This window comes from Prorops nasuta, unplaced genomic scaffold, assembly GCF_024137725.1.
Source record: "Prorops nasuta isolate Cenicafe-Biocafe unplaced genomic scaffold, Cenicafe_Pnas_1.2 PNAS00002, whole genome shotgun sequence".
In the NCBI taxonomy this organism is placed as follows: Eukaryota; Metazoa; Arthropoda; class Insecta; order Hymenoptera; family Bethylidae; genus Prorops; species Prorops nasuta.
Genome location: NW_027116799.1, coordinates 10,873,027 through 10,898,280, shown reverse-complemented (window position 1 = coordinate 10,898,280; position 25,254 = coordinate 10,873,027). Strand labels below are relative to the sequence as shown.

Genomic DNA, 25,254 nt, shown 5'->3' with positions numbered 1-25,254 from the left:
ATGACAAAGTGCGAGTCCTAACGGTTCCAACAAGCCCAAAATCATTAAAATCGGTCGAAAAATAACGCTGGACAATTCTCCCTCCTTTTTCGTTCCGTAATGTTGGCTACAGAGAGCATGAGGGATCCCGTTAATAGGTACTTTCGAGAATCCTTTTAAAAATAGACAAAGCATAATTTTCATCAGTACTAGAATCAGGGATGTAAGGCGTCAGGAGGTAATGTTTATAATTGGTATAGTTTCACATGTGTGCTTGTGCCAATACGAAATGGAAAAGTACGAGCGCATTTTGTTTATACAAAGGGAAGTGTCAACGAAAGTGATTGAAATAGTACATTGTGTTACAAGGGCCGAAAGTTGACGAATGCAAACGAGTGTGAAGTTGGCAGCCGAACGAAGCGAGGGCTGCCATCACACGAGTGCAATCGTCAATTTCTGGCCCGAGTAGCACACGATATTTTTTTATGACAAGTGTAGGAAAAGTTGTTGTTTTTAGCAAACAGTCCGAATATTGATAATAGATCAGTATCAAGCTAAGTAGTGTAAGAAGATGAAAACAAGAAAGGGGGGTCAAGGGGGCGAAGCCCGTTGCGGGGGGCTGGGGGCAGAGCCCCCCAAAAAAGGATTATAGCAGGTTTACAATAATGAACTAACAGTACTTCTTCAGATATTATTTTAATGTTTTCTGACTTCAGCCACTTCAAAAACTCCTTATATACTAGATTATAGCGTTCACTGCTCTTTTCTGGGAGCAAATATTTTGTCATGTTAGCTGCAATGGCATTAATATTTTGTATAGCTGCTTCATTTTCAGATGTGTTTATTGATGTAGAAATATTTTATTTGTAATTATCACGAATAACAAAGCTATGTAATCATGGGAACTATTAGTATTGTTATTATGTACTTTTGCTCTAAATACAGGGTTTTAACATTGGCAGTATATAAGCGAACATAGCCATACTATCTGTATAAAAATTTCAATAAATATTGTAATCGATTGATCTTTTTTTTCAATATATATACGCTATTTAATTTTCAGCCCTAGGGTCGAAAGCAACTTTTCGTTTGATTAAAAACTCCCAAGGGACGAAAGTAAAGTAAACCGCTATTGCGCATGTGCGAGTAAGACTAGCATGAAAACAATTACTTTCAGTTCCAAAAACTAGGCTGAAAACAGCCACTTTTCATGCACTTGTCATAAAAAGTAATTTTTCCGTGAATCGAAGCCCTGATTTATCAGTTTAAAATTGATTTATCTCAGCAATCATGCTTTTACGGTATTAATGGTACATGACTTTTCGACTTAGCTAATACTCAAGAATATACAGGGTGTTTCACGTAAGGCGCCCCTGCTCGAAAAGAGGACTTAGAGCGCATGGTGGGGGCAGATGCATCTAATTGGCCGCGGTTGGAGAGTAAGAGAAAGAGGACAAGAGTTGACTAAAGATGACTGGTGTGAGCGGGGAAGGGAGGGGCAGCGATACGCTAGGCGCTATCGTATAACAATGTATAGCTCCTTCCTTCTCCAATTATTCTTTCTCTCTTGGTCCTCGAGCGGGATAGGGATGGGACAGCGATACGCTAGGCGTATCGTCTAGTAAAGGATAGCTCTATCCTTCTCCACGTTATTCCTTCTCTCTCCCCCCGCGGCCAATTAGATGCATCTGCCCCCACCATGCGCTCTGAGTCCTCATTTCGAGCTGGGGCGCCTTACGTGAAACACCCTGTATTTCTATTAATTTAATAAAATTTATTTGTTGTACAGCAAACTAAGAATAATTACTCATATATAATCACATGTCAATATAATGTGTATAAATGAAAAAGAGAATTGATTTTTCAGGAATATCTCAATAAGTTTATATTCTAGGAGAAAAATCTATAAAATCTTTGTTGTGGAAAATATAATTCTTTATAAAAAAGGTTTTATGTATTTTTTCACAGAATTGCATATTTAATGACTTATATGCGTAAAACTGTAAAATTCATCAAAAACTGTATTTGATAGCTATGAGACACATGTTCCCATCATTCTTCTCAGTCCACAGATTTTAACCCTTGTAGTTTCTCATCAAATGCTAGTGTTTTTTAAGGTTCCGTGAAAACTTCTTTTTTAACGACCATCCTAGTGTATATGTATATACTTGTTTTTATGACACTACCGTATCTCTTGATAGGAATAAGCATTATGATACAAAAAATATTATAATGAACAAAGTTAATTTACATTACGTATATATAAATTAATGGCATAATAAAAGTTAATAATATACACATTACACATTCACTAAAAGATATTTACATGAACTGAAGATTCTCTAGTATCTAATAAAATTTCTATGAATGGCATATATCCTTCTATTAACATCAATGTCCAAGATAATGCTACAATAAATATTACGTTTACTCAAATACAATACCAGTGCACTAAATGATTCAAACATAATTATTAGTGTACACTCTGATTTTTTTATTTTCAGTTTATTTAATGGTTTAATAAATAATAAAAATTGGTCTTCAAGTTCAGGGAGACTAATTCAAAATAATCTGATGATAAGAACTAATTAAGTTTTCCTTGAAAGATATTAAGCTTTCCATCCCGTTTAGAGCATTACTATCTAATACAGTAAGCATTCATACAGCATATTTAGGTATCATAATAGAAGTTACTATACCTAACGTTTTTGGTTTTTTCGAAACAATGGAAAGTTCAGATAGTGTACTTGGTAGAAAAATATAGATTAAATATACTGTTGTGATGAAACCATAAAATAATACTATTTACAGAAACTATCATATTCTGCAAATAAACTTCTTTTAGAATTTTTAGTTATTAGTTGGAAAGATTTATTATTAATTGTTATTTCAGATTGCTGTGCTATCTTCTTATGCTTTCAACCTTATGTATGAACATTATTTGCAGTAATTCTATCCTCTTCTTGTTTTTGTATTTATTATTAACGGCTTTTTTGCTCCTGCAAAAATTAATGTTTAATAATATTTACCAACTCATTTTTGCATAAAATGTTATTGAAAATATCGTCTTATATTACTTATTTTTATTTTTCGAAGAAACCTTTTTCTATTTGTAGTTGTTTTCAACTAAAAACCACAATTCTTTTAATAATTGACTATATCTACGTCATTACCTTTCCATGAAAGGTTGATAAAACTTGTAATGTTCTTCTTATAATTGTAACTTTCTTCTTATACTTTCAGCAAGAAAAATTGGCTGTCATTGATATTATCTTTTGTAGGTAGCGGGTTAGGATGTATGTGTCGGTATAACCGATATAGCGAGATGGGAGTCAGTTCCCGCCGAAACATTGTAAGAAGCGCTTGTAAGTCAGGAGGCTTGTGAACCTGAAATAAAGACGTGTGCTCGAGTGCTAGACAGAAAGTGTAAAGCTTGTTTTTCTTGATTACCACCTTAAATGAACCTTAAAAGAAAGAATTATCCTACACTTTTTAATGACTTACAGGACAATCATTGATCGAAAAGTCAATATCATTCTTCTATTCAATTGAATCCTCCGCAGATGTATGAAATACATGAATTTCCATTACTCAACAATCATCTTTATTCAAATAAAAATAATTACAATTAATATCTTTAACTTAAATCGTATAAAAAATTGTATTATTAAATTAAATTGTCATATTGGAAGCATTAAATTTACATGCTACAGAAATTGTAGAAGTAACACAATAACTACTATGAACTACAGTCTATGTGGTCTAATTATATAGTTCTTCTACTGACTTTGCTGTCAGAAATATTGTTAAAGCAAGCATATTATACTTACACAGTAATTAACACTAATTGTACCTTATATGATTTGACCATTAAATTTCAATAGAATATTTTCATTTTTCAAATATATTTTGAAAGTTGGTACGGTGTGCAAGAAATAATGAGTCCCCCCCGCTGGCTCTTCAATAAAAAACTCCCAGCCACAGAAAATTGTCCAATAAATCCTATATAATCTTATATCTATCAATACTGAAAATGATTCTGAAAGAGATTATTAACCCTTTGCACTCCGCTGTCCCCTCTGAAAGGACATAATGCTTTCTGTATGATAATAGCGAAGTGCAAAGGGTTAAAAATAATGTCATACTTATGTCTTAATTAACACTCTTTGATCCCATACCAGCAAGCTCATAATGATGACATCATAATCAGCTGTCATTCAGAAACTTCAGTAATTGTAAAATGACTGTTATTATTTTAGTTTAACCTGAAATGAAAATTACAGAAAGTACCACCAAGTACATTACATTTTCATTATTGTACAAATGTTTACTTATTTGATTCGGTTGAATTTATACATTTGCTCTACGCTGATTATGATACTATACATCCACTTAATCATTGATATTAGCAACCAACTTCAGATCGAAGATATCCGTTGGAGATTGAAGAAGGAGAAGAATTATTTTAATATTTTGACATGAACAGAGAAACAAAGTACCGTCAAATGTTCTAATTAGTAACAGGGATGGGGGGGGGGGCTAATATAAGAAACATCTATAATAGTGTTTTGCTTTTTTACTACCGTCTAGATGCTTGGTAGCTTATGTCAGCTATAAACAAAGATTATATTGATAAAAATCAGCAAGTAACCAGGCGGTAAACAGAACGAAACCAACTATTGTAGATGTGTTATATATAGGCTAGCCATCCCGTCCTGTTTTTCCCGCATATCATTCTCTTTCAAGCGAATTCTAATGAATTTCAATAGGGGTATTTATAATTTTAATAAATATATAATAATTTCATTGCTCCTATAAAACTATTTTCAATAATAACAGTCTTTATTTCAATATGTCTAACGTGTCCGGGGTTATAAATGGGAACCTTAGTTATATATTACCCTTACCTGTTTTTAATTACCCCCCATTTAATGGTATCAGTTCTGTAAATTGTATGATCTGTTTCTTATGAGTAAGGTCTTTTTTTATAGGTGGTGTGTGGATCTAGAGTTATTTTCAACAATAATGAATAAATTTATTTACAATTAGAGAAAGCTTTTTTTCATAAGAAATATGCTGCACTTGCTTCTTTTCAACTTACGTTATTAATTTTATTAATGTAAGACTATTTTGTTACTGGAATTACAAATAATAATGCTTAAACTTTTGATATCACAAATAAAAATAAAAAAAATAGAATTATATACAATTTATATACGCCCCAGTCAAGAATCAATGTACATGCATATACTGAGTATGTTCAAATTAGATACCAATTGTATATATACACTTTTGTATGTCCTTATAATATTCATAGCACATCCAAAAAGTATATACATTAATAAATGTACCAGTATATATTGTGAACATGCTTACTCTTCATATATATACTGCGTATATACCAGATATATTCTCTAAAATATATAATACGTATATTCATGCTTGAATATCCATAAGACAGTACATTTCACGCATATTGATTAATATTTGAATTCGTATATACGACGAATATCAGAAATAGTATATCGAGCCGTATATTCCTATTTTAATATGACCAAGATATACACTGCCGGTCAAAAGTTTAAGACCACTTGAGAAATTTGGTTGAAAATCAGTCACATCTTTAAACGTCCATAACTTCCTAATGAGGAAAGATACAATAAAATTCAAAAACCCGTTGGAAAGCTGATAAAATTCTACATATAGTGTAATTAGCTCAATGCACGGAAAACGTGTAGTTATCGAATTACAATTAAATAAAAATGCTACTAAATTTAAAATTTTTCATTTTTCATTACGTCAATTAAACTTTTTGTAGCACTTGCAATAATTATGATAATTCTGTGAAACTTTGGTGACATAAAGTTCAAAGCTTTTGCTTTAATTTAAGTCATCAATCGTCACGATATTCATTGTATTTCCTTATTTTCATAACTTTTTTCTGAGTAATGTCGAGAAAAATTTTTGACCAAAAAAAAGCTGCCCAAGCATTTGAAACAATTTCAGATTGAAGAATCCGTCGGTATTAAACGACCTATTCTACTTGTTTCATATTGCACTTTTATTCAATTAACATAAAACACCATTAATTTTTAAATTAAATCAACAAAAGTAGAGTAATGATTAACCAAATCTATTTTATTACTTCTAAGATTTACAATTATCATATTTCTTTTAACTGCATAAAAGTGCAATATGAAACAAGTAGAATAGGTCGTTTAATACCGACGGATTCTTTAATCTGAAATTGTTTCAAATGCTTGGGCAGCTGTTTTTTGGTCAAAAATTTTTCTCGACATTACTCAGAAAAAAGTTATGAAAATAAGGAAATACAATGAATATCGTGACGTTTGATGGCTTAAATTAAAGCTGAAACTTTGAACTTTATGTCACCAAAGTTTCACAGAATTACCATAATTATTGCAAGTGCTACAAAAAGTTGAATTGACGTAACGAAAAATAAAAAATTTTAAATTTAGCAGCAGTTTTATTTAATTGTAATTTGATAACTACTCGTTTTCCGTGCATTGAGCTAATTCCACTATATGTAGAATTTTATCAGCATTCCAACGGTTTTTTGAATGTTATTTTATCTTTCCTCATTACGAAGTTATACACGTTTAAAGAAGTGACTGATTTTCAACCAAATTTCTCAAGTGGTCTTAAACTTTTGACCGGCATATGTTAATGTACATATTATTTAATACATAACATACGTACATTTTATAAAGATGAGAATAAGTATTCTATATTATTCATCGTTCTGGTTAGGTCTTTCTATCAATTGTCAAATATGATTGTTCTTTTTTATTATTTAAGAATACTCTTGGCTTGGCAGTAGGTTAAGTCTCCGTGGACTTGAATATTTTAATTAACATCAATCGGAAGAGCAACACTCATATAAAAGCTGTTTTCTAATCAATATAGTTAAATGCATAATATTCAATTTTGTAAAAATCAGATATGTGTTAATTTTGCATGAGAGTAGTAAAAATCTAATTTTGTAATATATGTAGATAGAAACCATAAGTATTTACTACAATAATTGCAGTTGGTCTTAGAAACAGGTCATAGGCGTTTTTTTAGATCCCGAGGTTAAGCAGCCATAGGCGCGTAGTGCAATTTGGAGGGTGACCCATTGGGAACACCGCGAACATCGGCAGGAATTTTTCGAATAAAATAAGGCATAGCAATGGATGGAAGAGCAAAATAGGCAGATAGGCGAGCGATATACTACGCAATCACAATTTATAAAATGGAATTTAGATACGCGAACTTGCTATAAATCGAAAATGGTACCACATAATCACTACCAAGAGACACTTAGAAATTTAACGATATAATTTTATAAGATATTAATAAAACTTTTTGTTAAAGGCTATTGAATAAACAATTTAGGTAATGTTAACCACATCATTTATTTACTTAACAAATTAGTATTGCCAGTGCAAGCTATATGCTATATTTGCAAAATAAAACAATGTTCAAATAATGTTCAAAAAACATCCCTATGTACATTCTCTGAACATCTACTGAACATTTTTTTGGTTTCATTTGCATATAAAATTCATATCCTATGGATATTTTTTGAAGTAAAATGAATATACTATGCATATTTAAAACTTCTAATGTACATGCTCCAGATATACTATGTATTGTGACGCTACTGTCTATCCCAAGGGATAGTGTAGAAGGGGAGGGAGAAGTGATTCCTCACCGATCGCATTCGCGTCCCAATAGGCGACTTCCTACAAGACCCGGGCGCCTTCGATGTAATTTTTTTATAATACCCGAATATTTATTTATACAGAGGGGGTTCTAACGCTCGAACGCGAATATATGGGAAGGGGTGCTAATACAATAATTCCTCAACTTTTGTTAAACTCTCTTATAAATTCCGTGCTCAATACAATACACGGTTCTCCTTACACGGTATCAGTGTGTTACGCGAGGTCCTAAATGTGGCCGCGGCCTAAGTCGTGCGAACGCGGCTGTAGCCCCGATGACGTAGTAGTTAGCCTCGCGCTCGAGCCACTAATTGGCGTTCGCAGCGGTCCCCACCGAGTCGCGCGGTACTCGCGTGCCACCGGCGGATTCTTAGGCTAACCACTACGCGGATAAGTCCCTATCCCCGCGCGTGCGCGTCACTCGACGGTTATTCGCACTCACTCCGTTCCCGCGTACTCAAGCACCACAACAACCCGGTTTGTTTAGGTTTGGAGTGTAAGGTCGCGAGTCCTCACGATAATTGTACTAAGTCCGCGGCCTTGAACCGACTCAAGGGAACGTTCCTGTCAACGGTCAAACTCACAACGAATCGATGTAACCGCAAACACTTTCACTAATTCGCACTTTTATACAATATGACGTTCGTTACAGGTCCGACGGAATGACCACTCCGCTAGGTTGCCCGCTTACCCTTGGCAGGTGAGCAGGGCCAGCGGTTCCCTATAAAACCGTTCGGTGCTAGGAGCCCTAAAGCCCTAGCACACCCCGGGACGTCACTGGATATTTCACAATACGAATAATCATCCTTAATTCAGATACCTAGGGCTGGCTCTCTTCTCTATCTCTCTCTCTCCTCGCTCTCGCTCTCGTTTCTCTCTCTCTTTGTCGCTCTTGACACTGGCCCGAATGGCTGGTAGGCTGCGCTGTCCAGTATGGGTTAGCGGCAAGGTGGCAGTCGTTGCACTTCCGTCTGCCCTTTTTCTGGTTCGCTGCGGCAGCTGCTGCCTTGCTGCGGCTTATTCCGGCGGCGGGGTTTCTTCCAAACACTGTTCCTATGAACCTCCAAACTACGTGTGTCGGGGCAATTCGCGGGAGCAGGTCAGGCCCTGCGCCTGTCTCGCCGCTGCCGCGCTACACCCTCGCCCGACACTAGGGAGCCGACAAGTTATCGATCCTAGGTCAATACTTATCGGTTGATAACTCCCTAGTTCGCACGCGACCCGCCTATCTAGCGCTTGAGATTAGCAAACTGCTAGATGGCAGTTATTGTAACGCTGCGGGAACGCAATGTTACAACTTCCCCCTCTTTAGGACCAACGTGAGGGTTGCCAGCTTCCTCCCGGTTGAAACTGGCCGCTGGGGTGTCTTCATCTCCATCCTCTTTCCTTTTTTGGTGCGCGCAATCCTACGGTAGCTCTCTAATAAAAAAAACGCTCGCTTCACACACATACCATTTATTACAAAAAAAAAACAATTCGGCCTACAAAAAAAATGAAAACATAAAACAATTATTCTGCTCGATATAAAAAAAAACAGGACTCGATACAATAAAAAAAAAACTTGCACTAGACGCGGACGGACTTAAACACTTAGGAGGATGAGGTCCTCCTCTATTGCCTCCTCTCTCCCCTTTTTCTCTTCCTCCTTCTCCCGCTCCTTCCTTTCCTTCTCCCTCTTCCTCGCCTCCTCCTTCCTCCGTTTCTCGCGTTCCTCCTACTTCTTCTTCCTCTCCTCCGCCCGCCGCCATTGCTGGGCCCTTCCTTGGCCCTTCCGGCTACCCCGTCTGCCCCGATGCGCCTTTTTCTTCAGCTTGGGTACAGCTGGTCCGACTCCCGCCGCTGGTGGCAAAGAGGCCCTCCGCGCTGGAGGATGAGCGCCCAGGCGGTTGCGGGAGTGGCCCGCTTCCCGCTGGAGCATCTCATTCTCCCGGCGAAGACGGCACACATCTGCACCTCCCAGCAGGCGGGCTGCGGCCCGGTGTACCCGGAGGCCTGGGCTGGGTCGTAGGCCGGTGGGTAGGGGTACCTCGCTCAGGGTAGGAAGGCGGAGGGAGAGAATACCCCGGTTGGTGTGGGGTGGAGTGTTGGTGGTGGTGGTGGTGGGAGGGTGGTGGGTAGGCGGTGGGTGGGCCCACTGCTAGAAGGGGGCCCGGCAGGGGAATCCCCTGGAGCCAGCAGTGGTTCACCACCTGCTGAAGGTATGGGTCCATTTTCTGTAATAAGAGGAGGCTTCCGTCATCCCTCCGCAAAAAAAAATTTAAAAAATACGCGATACACATATTCATCCATTCATCACACACGCAAGTCCGCACTCAGGTTCGCGAGGGTTAGGCTAGGTCTCGACGTGGACGCAGGCGTGCCGTCCACGTAGACGGGGCGGAATCCGTCGAAACGCTCACGACCGACATTTTCCGTTTTCCCGGAGTCCCTTTCCGTTTACCGGTCGGTTTTGGGGAAGGTGCAGGGTCGTCGATCCCTTCCCCCGCAACGGTTTCCTCACCCGGTTCATCGACGCGCCCGGAACGCAAAACGACGCGACAAACGGTTTTAGATCCGAAACGTGGACCTTCGGATTACTACGGCCTTGAATCTCAAGCTCGTAGACGACCGGCGATATTACGCGAACTATTTTAAACGGACCCTCGTACGATGGTGCTAACTTCGCGGCAAAATTATCGGTTGACGACGATAACGGTCTACCGCGCCGCCACACCAAGTCTCCCACCTGATATTTGACATCGCGCCGGCCACGATTGTAATAGCGGGCTTGACGGGCACTCGCTTTTTCTGTCTCTACCTGCATGATATCATGAATCAAAGGGAGACGTTTTAGTCGCGCCACCCAACTTTCGGGGTCGCTCCTAAGTATTGTACGAGAACCTTCAATCTCTCGCCGTAGATTCGGAGTAATTACTGGGTCTCGACCGAGGTTAAGTAACGCGGGAGATACTCCAGTCGACGAATGCATCGCGCAATTAATCGCGAAACGGAATTCTGCGAGATGTACGTCCCAGTCTCGGTGGTCGCTCTCTACAAATATCCTAATCATCGTCTTAATTACCCGATTCACGCGTTCTACAGGGTTAGCCTGCGCGTGATACAGCGGAATAGTAAATTGCCTAATCTGATGCTCATCTAGAAATTTGGTCACTTCCTTATTGACGAACTCTGTACCGTTATCGCAAAGAAATATTTCTGGTGATCCCCAACGGTAAATAACCAGCTCGCTAAAAGCTTTCAAGATGCTTTTGCTGTCAGCTGTGCGGATCACTCGCATTTCCATGTAACGTTTGAAGTTGTCGAGGAAGATTACTACGTAACGCTGTTGGGCCTTACTCGGTGGGAAGGGGCCCATTATGTCTCCCGCAACAACAGTCCATGGTCGCTCCACTACCCGAGTTCCCATAAGTCCTACAGGGGCAAGCTGTACAGCTTTATGTTGCTGACAGACTTTGCACCCGCGTACAAGTGCTACAACGTCTTTGAAAACTCCCGGCCAATAGTAATCTTTGCAGATTCTAGCGTGAGTTTTCTGAACGCCAGCAAGTCCTGCGGAAGTATTATTGTGAGCTTCCTGTAGGGCTAAAAGTCGAGCCTCTCGCGGGAGGACTAACTTCCACGCATCATAATCGCGACCTATCGATTCGTGTATCCCGTCCGGCCGATGGCAATATAGCCGGGTTCCCTCAACTTTTCAGTCCGGGTAAGCTCGTGGTCGCTGAATTACTTTTCCGCGTCGTGCTGTATACCACAGGTCGCTCTCGAAGTCGATACGCGACTGTGTGACCAAATTTTCGCTCGAATTTTCGCTATTCTCTTCATTAACCGCAGAGACACATTCATTTTCGGTGTCTACTGGGAGGGCGCATGATAATGCATCGGGTACGTGATGCAATGCGCCTTTACGATGAACCACATCGAACGAATGATGTTGTAATTCGAGGGCCCATCGACCTAATCTCCCTACTGGATATTTCAAATTATGTAGCCAACGCAAGCTACTGTGATCCGTGACAACCGTAAAATGATAGCCTTCTAAGTACGGTCTTAGTTTCCGAATTGCCCACACGACAGCGAGACACTCCTTCTCGGTCGTCGTGTAATTCCGCTCCTCTTTGGACAGTATTCGACTAGTGAATACAATTGGATGCTCTTCAGTTCCGTGTCGCTGAGTTAATACCGCTCCTATTGCATAGTCGCTAGCATCTGTCTGTACTTAGAAATGTCTCGAAAAATCGGGCCTTGCCGAGATCGGGGCCGAGCACAGCGCTTCCTTCAATCGCTCAAAGGCAGTCTGTTGATCTTGATCCCAATGCCAACGTGCACCTTTATGCAATAACAAGACGGGTGGAATTTTGTCCTTCGACAGGTTGGGTAAGAACCGTGCATACCACCCAACCATCCCTAGGAATCGGCGTAGTGTTTTTAAGTCTTTTGGCGGCGGATAATTCATTAACGGTGCAGTTCGTTCGGGATCCGGAGCTAAACCATTACAATTTATCAGACACCCTAGGAACCGAACCTCCGACCTGCAAAATTTACTTTTCTCGCGATTGATTTCTAAACCCGCGAATCGAATAATGTTTAACACACGCTCTAACCATCCTAGGTGTTCCGCGAACGTATTCGTTACGATTATTATATCGTCCAGACGGACGAACACATACGGATCAAATTCAGGTGGAATTAACTGATCCATCATTCGCTGGAACGTCGCAGGAGCATTCGTAAGACCGTACGGCAAACGCCTAAATTGGAAGAGCCCTTTTCCGGGTACTATAAACGCTGTAATTTCTCGACTCTCATCTCCTAGCGGTATTTGGAAGTATGCTTGACTTAAATCTAATGTCGAAATGTATCTCGCGTGGCGGAGTTTATCGAGAATGCTATCGATATGCGGAATCGGGTACGCATCTTTGTGTGTTACTTCATTCACGCGTCGAAAATCTATTCAAAATCGATATTATCCACCCGGTTTTGGTACTATAACCGGACAGCTGGCCCAAGCGCTCGTGGAGGGTTCAATAATCCGTTCACCCAATAATTTATTGACCTCTTCGTGCGCTACTTTATAGATCACCGGCAACATTCTCCTTGCCGCTTGGCGGATTGGAGCCTGACCCTGGACATCTATATGATGTTTGCCCAGGGTAGTCGCCGGGTCTGGTCCAACCATCTCGGGGAAGTTATCACTTAGAAACTTCTCTAATACCGCGTTTTGCTCGCTAGTCATTTCAGCGATAGCAAAACACGAAGATACGTGTGTCTCATTTGAGCTTGCCGCGTTTATTTTCGCGAATCTCAAATTTACTCGGTCGCGCGTTTGCCATAAATCGCGCGAAGTATCAATTATAACTCTGAATAATCGGAGAAAATCCATATCGAGGACACAGTCGTAGTCTAAAACCGGTACCACGCGGAAATACATTACTTTCTTCGTTCTTTCTAACTCTAATTCTAGCGCAATAACCCCAATACCCGTGTCTCTGTACCATCGGCAGTACGCATGACTTTATCTTGCGACCTATCGATCTTCGCTTGGATTATTTCCAGCGTTCGATGTCCGAGGTACGATCGCGATGCTCCCGTGTCTATTAGCGCAGGAAAAATTTGTCCTAATAATTCTAACTGCAAATAATAGCGGCCATCGGTATTCGGTTGATTAGGGAACGCATCACTCCGTACACAGCGACGAACTCGGAGTATGACGTTCCCTCTCCCCCCTACCTGGCCAAGAGTCGCGGTCCGCTCCTTGGCTAATAAATCGTCCAAGGCACACAGGTGGTCAGATAAACTACTTGGTTCAATATCGTTTACCGAATCGTCGGGTTCGCTTTCTATTGAAGGTCGCAGCCTTATTTCCCAGGTAAAACTGCAAACGCTCTCTTCACTAGATTCTTCGGCTCTAAGGTCCGGTCGCGACGGATTGGACTCGTCCTCCGAATTTGGGTTGATGAGTCCCGCAAATCTATCTGATCGCTTTCCGACGCGTAATCTTCGTAATCCGTGTTACTCACTGACGAGTCCCTCCACGGTTCGGGGTCGGTGAATCGTACCGTCCTACCCGATGCACGAAGATTGTTAGCAGGGCCCGCGCGAGCTTCCTCCGCGAGTCTTACTGCCCGTTTCCCGGATTTCTCGCATTCCCGTAAACGTTGTTCAGCAGATTTTGTCCTATAGTCGACGCGGACGTTGTTGGTGGCCACTGCGCTTCAGTATAAGACAGCGTGGGTATGGTCACCGTTTGCGTATAGGTCGCCGTCTGCGGTTGCATCGGCGCTTGCATCCCGGCGGCTTGTTGAGTCCACCAAGGTGCAGGCGTAATCGCGCGCGGCTTGAGTCGGCTCACGCGAAGGACACTCGCTCGCATAGTGTCCTCTTCCTCCACAACGATGGCATATCGCTGTGTTGCGGAATTGACCCCCATGATCCTGATATCGTGACTGACCCGCTACATGTCACCCCGGCGCTCGTGAGGAGGAGGTTGGTCTTCGCTGACCTGGTTTTGGAGCTGCAGCGATAGCACCTAGCTCGTCCGACGAACTGCTACGGTGTCCGCTATGGCTTGAGCTCTCTTTCCTACTCCCTTTGTCAGAATGTCTTCGGGACGATCTCCTAGACGATTTCTTGTGAGATTCCCGCGAACTCTCTGACCCTGAGCTAGAGTCGCTGGTCGATCCAGACGAGCGTCGTTTGGATTTACCGCGTTTTCCTCTCCTTGAACGCGATTTCTTCTTTTTCGGCTTTTCATCGTCCGATTTCTTCTCGTTCTTGCCGGTTGCGTCGCTTTTCTGCTGTTTTTCTGACTTCTTCTCGCTCTTTTCGGAAATCGCAGAGAGAGCTTCACGATTTTTACGCGACGATTTATCTTCTTCGCGCGTTTTCGTAGCTCCAGGCGGTGGTTTGAACGCCTTATCTATCTCCGCGTTCTTCTCTATTTCCCGACTTATTTCGCGCAAACCCGTGAATGAATCAAAATCCCTACGAAACATTCTACGGCGGTAATTGGGACGTAGGTTTCGATAAACCAGGTCCAATTGAACCGAGACGGAAGGGGTCGGCCTAATTTCTTTTAGAATCGACCGAATACGCACTAAATACGCCTTGATCGAGTCGCCCTCCCTTTGTGTCTGTTGTCGCGCTTTCTCCCATTTCGCGTCGTTATCTTCCTCATCCCCGAATTGGCTGAGGAAGGCCTCGCGGAAGTCACATCATGATGAGCAGGAGCTGCCTTCGACCTTAAACCAGGCTTTGGCTTCCCCGCTCAACACGACTGGGAGGGTTTCCCTAATCTCGCTAAACGTTAGGTCGGAAACATTGCGGCAATGTTCTAGGTTCTCTATAAAGTCTTCGGCGTCGTGAGCATCGTGATTCTTAAACCGAATACCCCACTTCCGGAAAGCATCTATTACCCGTGTTCCTCTCCGGCTGGAGTATCGTGAGCTAGACTCGCTCGATCTTTCCGAACTCGATGATCTATATCGCGATCGGTATTCTGAGGGTTGTCGACGGCGGCTAGTCGCACCCCGGCTTGTTCCCGGCGAATCTCTATTAATTTCGCGGGGTTGAGGCATCTCCGGTGCCCTGTCGACCGGTGCAGGCCTTTGCGCTCCTGCCGACTGATACGCAATTACTAACTGCACAATGCTAGCTAATAATTCGGGCGGAACCTCTCCTAATGCTGGATTTCCCGCTCCTACCGGCGCATTTCTTTCCCTCGAATACTTCGGGTTCGCTGGGGTTTGGTCGTGTGGTTCCGAAGACCGCTCATCAAGATCACGCCTCCGGAAGCCCGACCTGTCTGAATCTGATTCAAACGTAACCCCTCCTTTCGGTTTCGGCGTTAGTTTGCGATTTTTATCAATGCATGTCAAATTCGAGTCGCTACTCTCCTCTGACATGTTTATTTGTCGCGACGTTTCCCCTCCACGCGGGGTCTCAAATAACTCGCGAAGCGCATCCTCCGATTGCCGACTTAATTTCGGGTTCATTTTCGGTGTCGCTAATTAGTCATTATTGGTTTTTATCGCCGAAGGTGTTGGGAGCGGCTGAGGTGGGACGGCGGTGTTGAATGATTCCAAGTCATCCACTCGCGGATTCCACTGAGCTGCTTCCGGTCCGAAACTCTAGCGTAGCCTATGACGTACAAGTCGATCGCGTAGTTGATCTTCTGAGCAATCGCGTGTATTTAGCTCCGCGTCCGTTAATGCAATGATTAGTTTACTGTGCGGCATATTTTTCGCGTACCGTCGTAATTCGTTACATTCCGTTAAAATTTCACGATCGCGTACCGACATTCCACTCGATTTATCGGAATCCGACATAATTTACTATTCCCAATACTAATTGCCACAACAAAAAGAATTATTTCTATTTCCGCAAAAAAAAAACCACAACAAAAATTCTATCCGCGGTAGGGGTGCGAGAAAAAAAAATTTTCCGCCACTCGACCTACTATGAAAAAAACTGTTCTCGATTCCCCCCCCCCCCCCCCCTCCCAAAATCTATTCTCAAATTCCAAAAAAAATGTTAGCACTCTACCACGCGTACGAGACCTCACTCCGTGGGCCCCACGTTGGGCGCCAAATTGTGACGCTACTGCTTATCTCAAGGGATAGTGTAGAAGGGTAGGGAGGAGTGATTCCTCACCAATCGCGTTCGCGTCCCAATAGGCGACTTCCTGCAAGGCCCGGGCGCCTTCGATGTAATTTTTTTATAATACTAGAATATTTATTTATACAGAGGGGGTTCAAACCCTCGTACGCGAATATAGGGGAAGGGGTGCTAATACAATAATTCCTCAACTTTGGTTAAACTCTCTTTTAAATTCCGTGCTCAATACAATACCCGGTTCTCCTTACACGGTATCAGTATGTTACGCGAGGTCCTAAATGTGGCCGCGGCCTAAGTCGTGCGAACGCGGCTGAAGCCTCGATGACGTAGTAGCTAACCTCGCGCTCGAGCCACTAGTCGGCGTTCGCGGTGGTCCCCACCGAGTCGCGCGATACTCGCGTGCCACCGGCGGATTCTTAGGCTAACCACTACGCGACGCTACGCGGATAAGTCCCTATCCCCGCGCGTGCGCGTCACTCGACGGTTATTCGCACTCACTAAGTTCCCGCGTACTCAAGCACCACAACACCTCGGTTTGTTTAGGTTGGGAGTCTAAGGTCGCGAGTCCTCACGATAATTGTACTAAGTCCGCGGCCTTGAACCGACTCAAGGGAACGTTCCTGTCAACGGTCAAGCTCACAACGAATCGATGTAATCGCGAACACTTTTACTAATTCGTGCTTTTACACAATATGACGTTCGTTACAGGTCCGACGGAATGACCACTCCGCTAGGTTGCCCGCTTACCCTTGGCAGGTGAGCAGGGCCAGCGGTTCCCTATAAAACCGTTCGGTGCTAGGAGCCCTAAAGCCCTAGCACACCCCGGGACGTCACTGGATATTTCACATTACGAATAATCACCCTTATATTAGCTACCTAGGGCTGGCTCTCTTCTCTATCTTTCTCGTCTCTCTCTTGACACTTGCCCGAATGGCTGGTAGGCTCCGGTGTCCGGTATTGGTTCGCGGCAAGGTGGCAGTCGTTGCACTTCCGTCTGCCCTTTTTCTGGTTCGCTGCGGCAGCTGCTGCCTTGCTGCGGCTTATTCCGGCGGCGGGGTTTCTTCCAAACACTGTTCCTATGAACCTCCAAACTACGTGTGTCGGGGCAGTTCGCGGGAGAAGGTCAGGCCCTGCGCCTGTCCCGCCGCTGCCCCGCTACACCCTCGCCCGACACTAGGGAGCCGACAAGTTATCGATCCTAGATCAATACTAATCGGTTGATAACTCCCTAGTTCGCACGCGACCCGCCTATCTAGCGCTTGAGATTAGCAAAGCGCTAGATGGCAGCTATTGTAACGCTGCGGGAACGCAACGTTACAGTATATAATATTCTTGATTGGAGCATCGAAAAATCCATAAAAATATTAATTTTTAAATGCTTCGAAAAAATTTATACTCATTTTTCGTATGAAAACACAATTTTTTCTGTAGATTTTTCTTCATCACATATTTGAAACCTCTGAGTTATTTTGAAGTATTGGGAAATGCCATTTTTACATGAAAAATATCACAACTTTTTTAATAATAATACTAAAGATTACTCTTCCACAAGCACCAAAAAAAGGTATATACTAAATAAATTGTCCAAACACATATTTTTCTTTTTAATATTAATATCACTTTTCCATTATATTATGTAGGTAATTGTAAAGCGATTAAATATTAAAATTTTTTACTGTATGGTTTAGCTAATTTAAAAGTTTACCAAAAATTATAGATTGCTCCAACCATATACCACTCGAAAGACCTTGAAATAACTTTTCAAGTGAGACCACATAGATCCATGTGTCATTTGTTGAGCTATAGAGATATAAAACTTCGAAGTTGGATCGATTTTTAGTTTCTTGAACCCAAACTTATATCTGGTTTGCGTACATTCTACAGAATAAAGGCAAATAGTAATAAGGAGTGAAAATTACATAAGTGGACAATGTTTCTTCTAATTCTTTATATAGGAATGTTTGAATATACTGAAATTAGTGCTGCCCTTATACTTATAACTTAATAAAAACATAATACTGTATAATTTTGTACATTGAAATACGTAGAGTATAAAAAGAATATTTTACTTGTAAAATTTGTTAACATGCAGTGTGGCAAACGTTATAATAAAATTGTTTAAAATTAAAGGGTTACATAAAAGTTCGAAAAAGTTAAGCGATAAGAGTACGCGCATAATATCCTAAAATACATAGGGGAGACCGGGGCTACAAGTAACAGGGGCACGTAGTAACAGTACTCGTATCTAATGATTGAAAGATATAAACGAAGCGTTACATGTGTCAATTTGTACTAGGAAACATATTGAGACATTGCATGAGCTGTTCATAGCATTAGTTTTACCTGAACGTAATAGGAAACGATAATCTAATTCGAGGTTAAAAAGCATCAAGTACGTTTAAAATTTTAAGTTTTAAGTTTTGGTATATTTGTTGACAGAATACACTTTTATGTAATCTAATATTTCATTGAAACTAGGTTATTAGCCCATAACAATATTCCGATTTGATTTCGTACAAAAATATAGCTGTTCTTTTAAAAATTTTTTTAAAAATATTAATATATCCAATGGGGCAAAAGGTAACACTTTCAAGGCGCTAGTTGTAAGCCTTTCTCCAGCGGTAAATCTGGCGAAGAATGGATTCAGTGCCTAAGTTGCCAAAAATGGACACACGACAAATGCGTAAAAACTGATAAAATAAAGTTTTTATATGAATATTGTTATTTTGATTAATGTATAAAATTATTAATTCAAGTCAATTTTACTTTATTACGGAATAAAGTTAAAATTTAGTTTTTCACGTTATATTGCTTCTTGTAATCTTTCATTTTATTATTTAAGTCATAAATAATTAATATTCTATTTAATTTTAATAATAGGTAGACGAAGGAGATATAAGAAATACATTTTTCCAGATTTTTAAGTGTTTTTCACGCGTGGAACAACTTGCCCCAGCACTGTTACTTTTTGCCCCATGTTGGGGCAAAAAGTAACAACTACTCATATTTGAAGAAACATCTTTTATCTTTTTAACGAACAATTCTTGATGCCAATTTTTTCTCATACATTATAGTTCAATAATTACTTATTCAAATTCACTTCAGTAATTACAGACACGGGTACTTTTTATTTGATAATTTTTACATTAAACATAAAATGTTACAACTAGCCCCGGTCTCCCCTATTATAGAAGAATTAAATACAATCGACGACTATAAAATTAATGAGAAGCAAAATAAAATAGTTTATTTTGGAAATCAAAGCCCAGGAAATAGAATTTTCAGAATTGGACATAGCGGTTCTTGCTGAATTCTGAAAGTTATTTATGACGAGCTTGTTGTAGAGGATTGGATACACATAGAGTGCTTTCAATACTTAATATGGTGGTGCGATAGCTGTATCAGCTACTGAAATGAAGGTCACTTTATATGTAATTTATGTGGTGAATAAACAAATTAATTCTGTGCAAGCATTCTCTCAAACCCTTTCGTGCGTGTTTTTATCAACTAGCGTGGTATAAGAGTACGTACGCAAATACTACTATTTCATTGACTGTAAATTTATACAATTAAATGTTTTAGTTACTTAACTATATAAAAATCTACTTTCCTAAACAAATACTTTAAGGAGTAATACTTCAGGTTTTGTTTTACCTTTTTTCTTATTTTCTTTTTAAACTGTCAAACTTTAAGTTCGTACTCCTGTAACGCTCTACCCGGCCTATTCGTTCCATTAAACCGATAAGAAAAATTTTAAGTCTTACAATTTCCTTTCACAAAGTTTCTATTTGCTATTTTTGAATTGTAAAGTTCTTTAGGATTTAAATTGGGCCATACACAATAATAACGTCTGTTTTAGAGTAAAATTTAAATTTGCAGTTAAAAATAATAATATTAATAAAAATAGTAATGTCGTACACAAATTCGTTTTTACTAGAAAAGTCTGTACACTTCAGAAATATAGATATTGATAATTTGGTAAATGGAAACTGCAAACGTATTAATTTCTGTTATTGATTTAATAGAGCGTGATTTTTTGTTTTGCTAGTTTGTTGTAGCGTTTGATCGGAATTCAATTTACGCGGCTACTGAACTACAGACTGATATAGGTGTGTCTGTGTATTTGCATATCATTTCCATTTATGGCTTGTTAGTGTTTATGATACAATAATTTGTATAGTCGATAGAATATTACTACCGATCCAAGCCACTTGTATATGTACAGAATGTGTGATTAATTGGTGCCAACCCGGACAATCTGAAAAGAGGAGAAGATTTTAAGAAAAAATTCCTAAAATATATTTTTAATATGATTAATATTTACAGAGTTACATAACAATATTTGTTTGGTCGAAGTGACTGTATAAATTGTTATACAACTCAGTAATTATTAACAATATGAAGAAATTTTATAAGAATATTTTGTAGGTATAACAGTAGGAAATAAATAAGTCTAATAACTTTCTTTTATGTTTTTGATATTTTTCAAGTTAAGAAACACAATGCTTAGATCTAAATTGGCTATCCAGATAGCGGACATAAATTGCTATGTAACTCGTTAAATATGAACAATTTCAAAAAATGTATAGAATATCTTTTTAAAGAAATTGTAATTTGAAACAAAAACCTCTTACGACCTTTTTTCATATTATTAATACTTATTGAATTAAACAGGAGCACATGTAGTTAAAACATGTTGTTAAGTAATTCGATAGATATCGATAATACAAAAAAAAATTCATAAGAGATTTTTGTTTCAAATTGCAATATCTTTGAAAGAAATTTTAATTACTCATACTACTTAAAATAAGGATACTAAGGAAAAAAATGTTTACATATTGTTTTTCCCAGAATTTCATCCCCAATCCGAATTTCACGGTTTGCTCATATTTAACCTAATAGCCTGTACATTCGGTTGTTTTAAAATTTACCTTAGATATAAATATATAGGCTATAAATTATTATACATTTATACCAATAAAATAACAAGTGTTTAAAAAAATTACTTAAAATTAAAACTACTCGTTTGATAGGTAGTGAAACTTGCAAAAAGTAACAATTTCGTACCGTATACGCAATAACGCTGTAGCTTTATGTTCACCAAAATAATTCTACAATTTTATGAATTTGTTTATTTTATTTGCTACGAGGACTCCGCTATCGCAACGACGATCGTGAAGAATTATATAATTTGCGCACCTTTGTTCAAATTTTCTTCCTCTCTCGATCCAATGTCACTCTCAATATTATCATTTTCGCAGAATTGTATACTTATTGCATAGCTTTTGCCAAGAAGAGCCAAGATGGAAGAACCGAAATACGATGAATTGGATAAAAGAATATAGAGCAAAAAGATATTTACATTCTCTCTGGCAGAATGCATTTTAGCTGAAATGGGAAGGAAGTATGAAGAGGGAGAGAATAGTAAAAAGCAATGGAGATATTGGAAGATTTGCTTTTTAACAGAGTCTTTCTCAGGAGTATCGACTGTTACAAGATTTGAACGCACGCAGAGGAAACAGCCAGAAGGACGCCGCTTTGGAATTATTCTCCACCTAACCATCCAAACTCAATATTCTACAAAGCTTCGTCACTGAATGCACTCCAATCTAAATAAACTAGATAATAAGATTTAACGTACATTTCATAAATTTCTATTCCTGCTGCGGATAAGAAACATTACTTAACAACAATTTCTTAATAAAATAAAGGAGCACAGAAGATTTTTATATATATAGATGCATGATTACTGTTAGAAACTCCTTCCAGTGTCCGAACCAGAACGACATTCTCATTTCTCTCTTACATACCTAACTTTCACTGTAAACCATTTTGTTTCGTCCTTATTTTAATTATTTCTATTTTGCGTAAATGTAAATGACAAGAAACTTGATTTACCGTTGCAATGTACTATTTTAGTGATTATAATCGACAATAGTAGATTTTGTTACAAGGCACGAAAGTTGACGATTGTGGACGAGTGTGAAGTTGGCAGCACGAGCGAAGCGAGGGCTGCCATCACACGAGTACAATTGTCAAGTAGTTCCGAGTAACAAACGATATTTTTTATCACGAGTGCATTACAGAGTTGTAATGTATTAATAAATTGTTCAGTATGAATTAATTATAAGTAAAGAGTGAATGAAATGATAAATGAATGAGTACGTAAAAGGGTACATGCAGGTTTTCGAAGGCAGTGATTCTAAGAAGGGCAGGGAGGGTAGCGGAGGGCTCGGGGGCGAAGCCCCCTAAAATAAAAAGAAACAAAATTATTATGTGTAAAAAAATAAATATAGTCACTCTAATTCTACATTATAATTTATATTATATTTTGGATAATCTTATTCGGAGTTTATTAGTTTCTTTATGACAATGAAATATAACCCTTCTTATTTAATTTCTCATATGGTCAATAGTAACTATATTCAGCCCGTATGAGAAGTACTATACTTTTGTCCCTTGGGAGGAAAGTATCGGGCTGAAAGTGAAGTTAACCTCTACTGCGCATGCGCGGCTATACTGGCATGAAAATATTCATTTTCGATCCCAAAAACTATGCTGAAATCAGGCACTTTCCATGCACGAGTGATAAAAATGAATTTCTTCGTTGGTTTTCGCAATTGAAAATAAATGCCTTACTTTGTCGTGGAGTTTCTTTAATTGTTTTTTTTTCGATAGAGCACGAGAAAGAACGGAAAATTCTGCGGTATAACGAAGACTAGGATAGAAATTGCAGTATGGTGATCGGTGACAACTACACGCGTGTCGTACACTCTCCCCTCCCTCTCCCCCTGTAAACCTTTCGCTTCAACGAACAAATGACGAGACGGGACGTCCGTTCGTTGGTTTGCTCTTTAGCTGGCTCGCTTGTCCGGTCAACGGTTTTAGCCAATATTTTGACGAGCTCGCGTGGCATGGTATGGTATGGCGGATACGCCCACGCCACTACGCTGGTACCGGATGTACGCTGACATATTGCATATTCGCTCTCATACACTGCGTCACGGTTTAGCATGACGTAACAAGTTCCGGCTCATTGCATTTTAAGTTTACGAGTTTTAATTAAACTAATAAAAAGTGTAGAAGGCATCAACCTTATCCAATCGTGTTCGAATCCAGAGATTTCCAAGTGAATTCACCAAGTTGCAAACTTTGGCCTATTTTATCAATCTTCAGATAAAGCTCGTTGGGTCCCACTTATATATATATATATATATAGTTATGTAGAATGACCTATTTTAATTTCCCCGGCCAATTATCTCTGAAACTAATTGTCTCGTAAAACAAATTTTGAATAAAAATTGTTTGGCTTTGGAGGGGGGGGGGGGGGAGGACGCGATGACATTGACTTGACCTTCGAATGTCATTTGATGACTATACGAAGGTCATCTTGAGTTTTTTAAACGGAACACACTGTACGTTATTATAAATTCTTGTAGATGAAACGAAGTACTCTCCAAGAACCCCTTTGCAATTTTCCTTTTTATCGAACCGTTTACGAGATATTTTCTGTTAAAATTGTACATGGATACAGATTTAGCTGAAGTTGTGTGCATGTGAGAACACTGTGCTTACACACAGATATTCGCTCAGCTCTCTATATATATGTACATTTTTAAATTGATATATCTCTTCAATGAGTGGGTGAAATAAGAAAATTAAAAGGGGTTTTAGAAAGTTTTTGAGGTCAACCACAATAATATGCAAAAATATATGAGGTGTCCCATTTAAAATATTGAAGGTGACCTACATGTAACTTTGAAATGACCTTTCATAGTCAAATTTGTGAGACCAGTAAATAGAATATTTTAAGGTGTACAAGTTTAGTCTGAAAAATTTATTTTAAAAACGTTTAAATTTGCAATTATTAAGAAGGGCTTAATTTTCGTATACGTTCTACCCTATATGTATATGTACAGGGTCCACCAGTTAAAATGTTCTAAAGCACAGAATCAAAAGAAGGCAAGTATTTCTACAATTATAATAGGTACTAAAAATGTAAAAATTCCCTAAATACTTTTGTCTTTTTGCATCTAATCTCTAAGGCGTTTTAAATACTGGACATTACCCTGTATACAGTGTGTTCTACAAATGTTGGCCATGTCGAAACCATCGGATAGGGGATGAAATTCAATGAAACAAATTATGAAATATGTTTCATATACTCTTCATTTAGGATTCATTAGCAATTAAAATTTCTTAACTACTTGGACTTATTATTGATTGGCATCGGTAGGAGGCGTCGGAAGATAATTCTATTGGTTCAGTTAGCTGGCTTAAAAATGTTAAGATTCCATTTATGGAGTTGACACACAAATACACAGATATTCTTATTTAAATTTGTGGTGGTAGCTAAAAACCGAGTGCAAAGCGAGCATTATGAAAACTAGCAAAATAATAATACGTTCAATAAATTCAGTGAAATCGATAAAAAAATGAAAATTGTTGCAATTTTCATTTAATAAACCTATCATTTTTATTTATGAATTGTATACATTTTTATATAAGATAAATGTGATACCAAATATGAGATAATTACGATTATATTAAAGATCAATTTACAGTTCCTATCAATTGCAATTATTGCTCACTAAAAGCAATTTTATTCATGCCCAGTTTGGACTTACTTCATTATAAAGTTGCATTCGATTCGGAAACAAAAAATAGAATCTTATAAAACAGAGATTGTAAAATGTTTCAACTTTTACTCCGTTTCATGAGGGGTTTTTTTGGTTTACCACTTTTTATAATACTTTTTCAATACGTAGATTTTGGCTACCACCACAAATTCAAAAATAAGTACATCTGTGTATTTGTGCGTCAACTCCATACATGGAATCATAAGGTTTATAGGCCAGTTAACTGAACCTATTGAATCCTCCTCAGACACCTCACGATGCCAACTAATAATAAGTCCAAAGAATCAACAGATTTT

The 25,254-nt window shown here is 39.2% G+C and overlaps 2 protein-coding genes across 3 annotated transcripts in view; one reads left to right on the top strand and one right to left on the bottom strand.

Annotated features, from left to right (window-relative positions):
* LOC136783512 (uncharacterized) overlaps positions 1-25,254 on the top strand; it is a 125,240-nt gene that overhangs the window by 74,204 nt on the left and 25,782 nt on the right. The gene's annotated exons all lie outside the window — the stretch shown is intronic.
* Positions 14,165-14,698, bottom strand: LOC136780960 (RNA-binding protein with serine-rich domain 1-like). The gene has a single exon (XM_066739581.1). It carries the CDS (start codon positions 14,696-14,698, stop codon positions 14,165-14,167), a length of 534 nt encoding a protein of 177 aa, XP_066595678.1.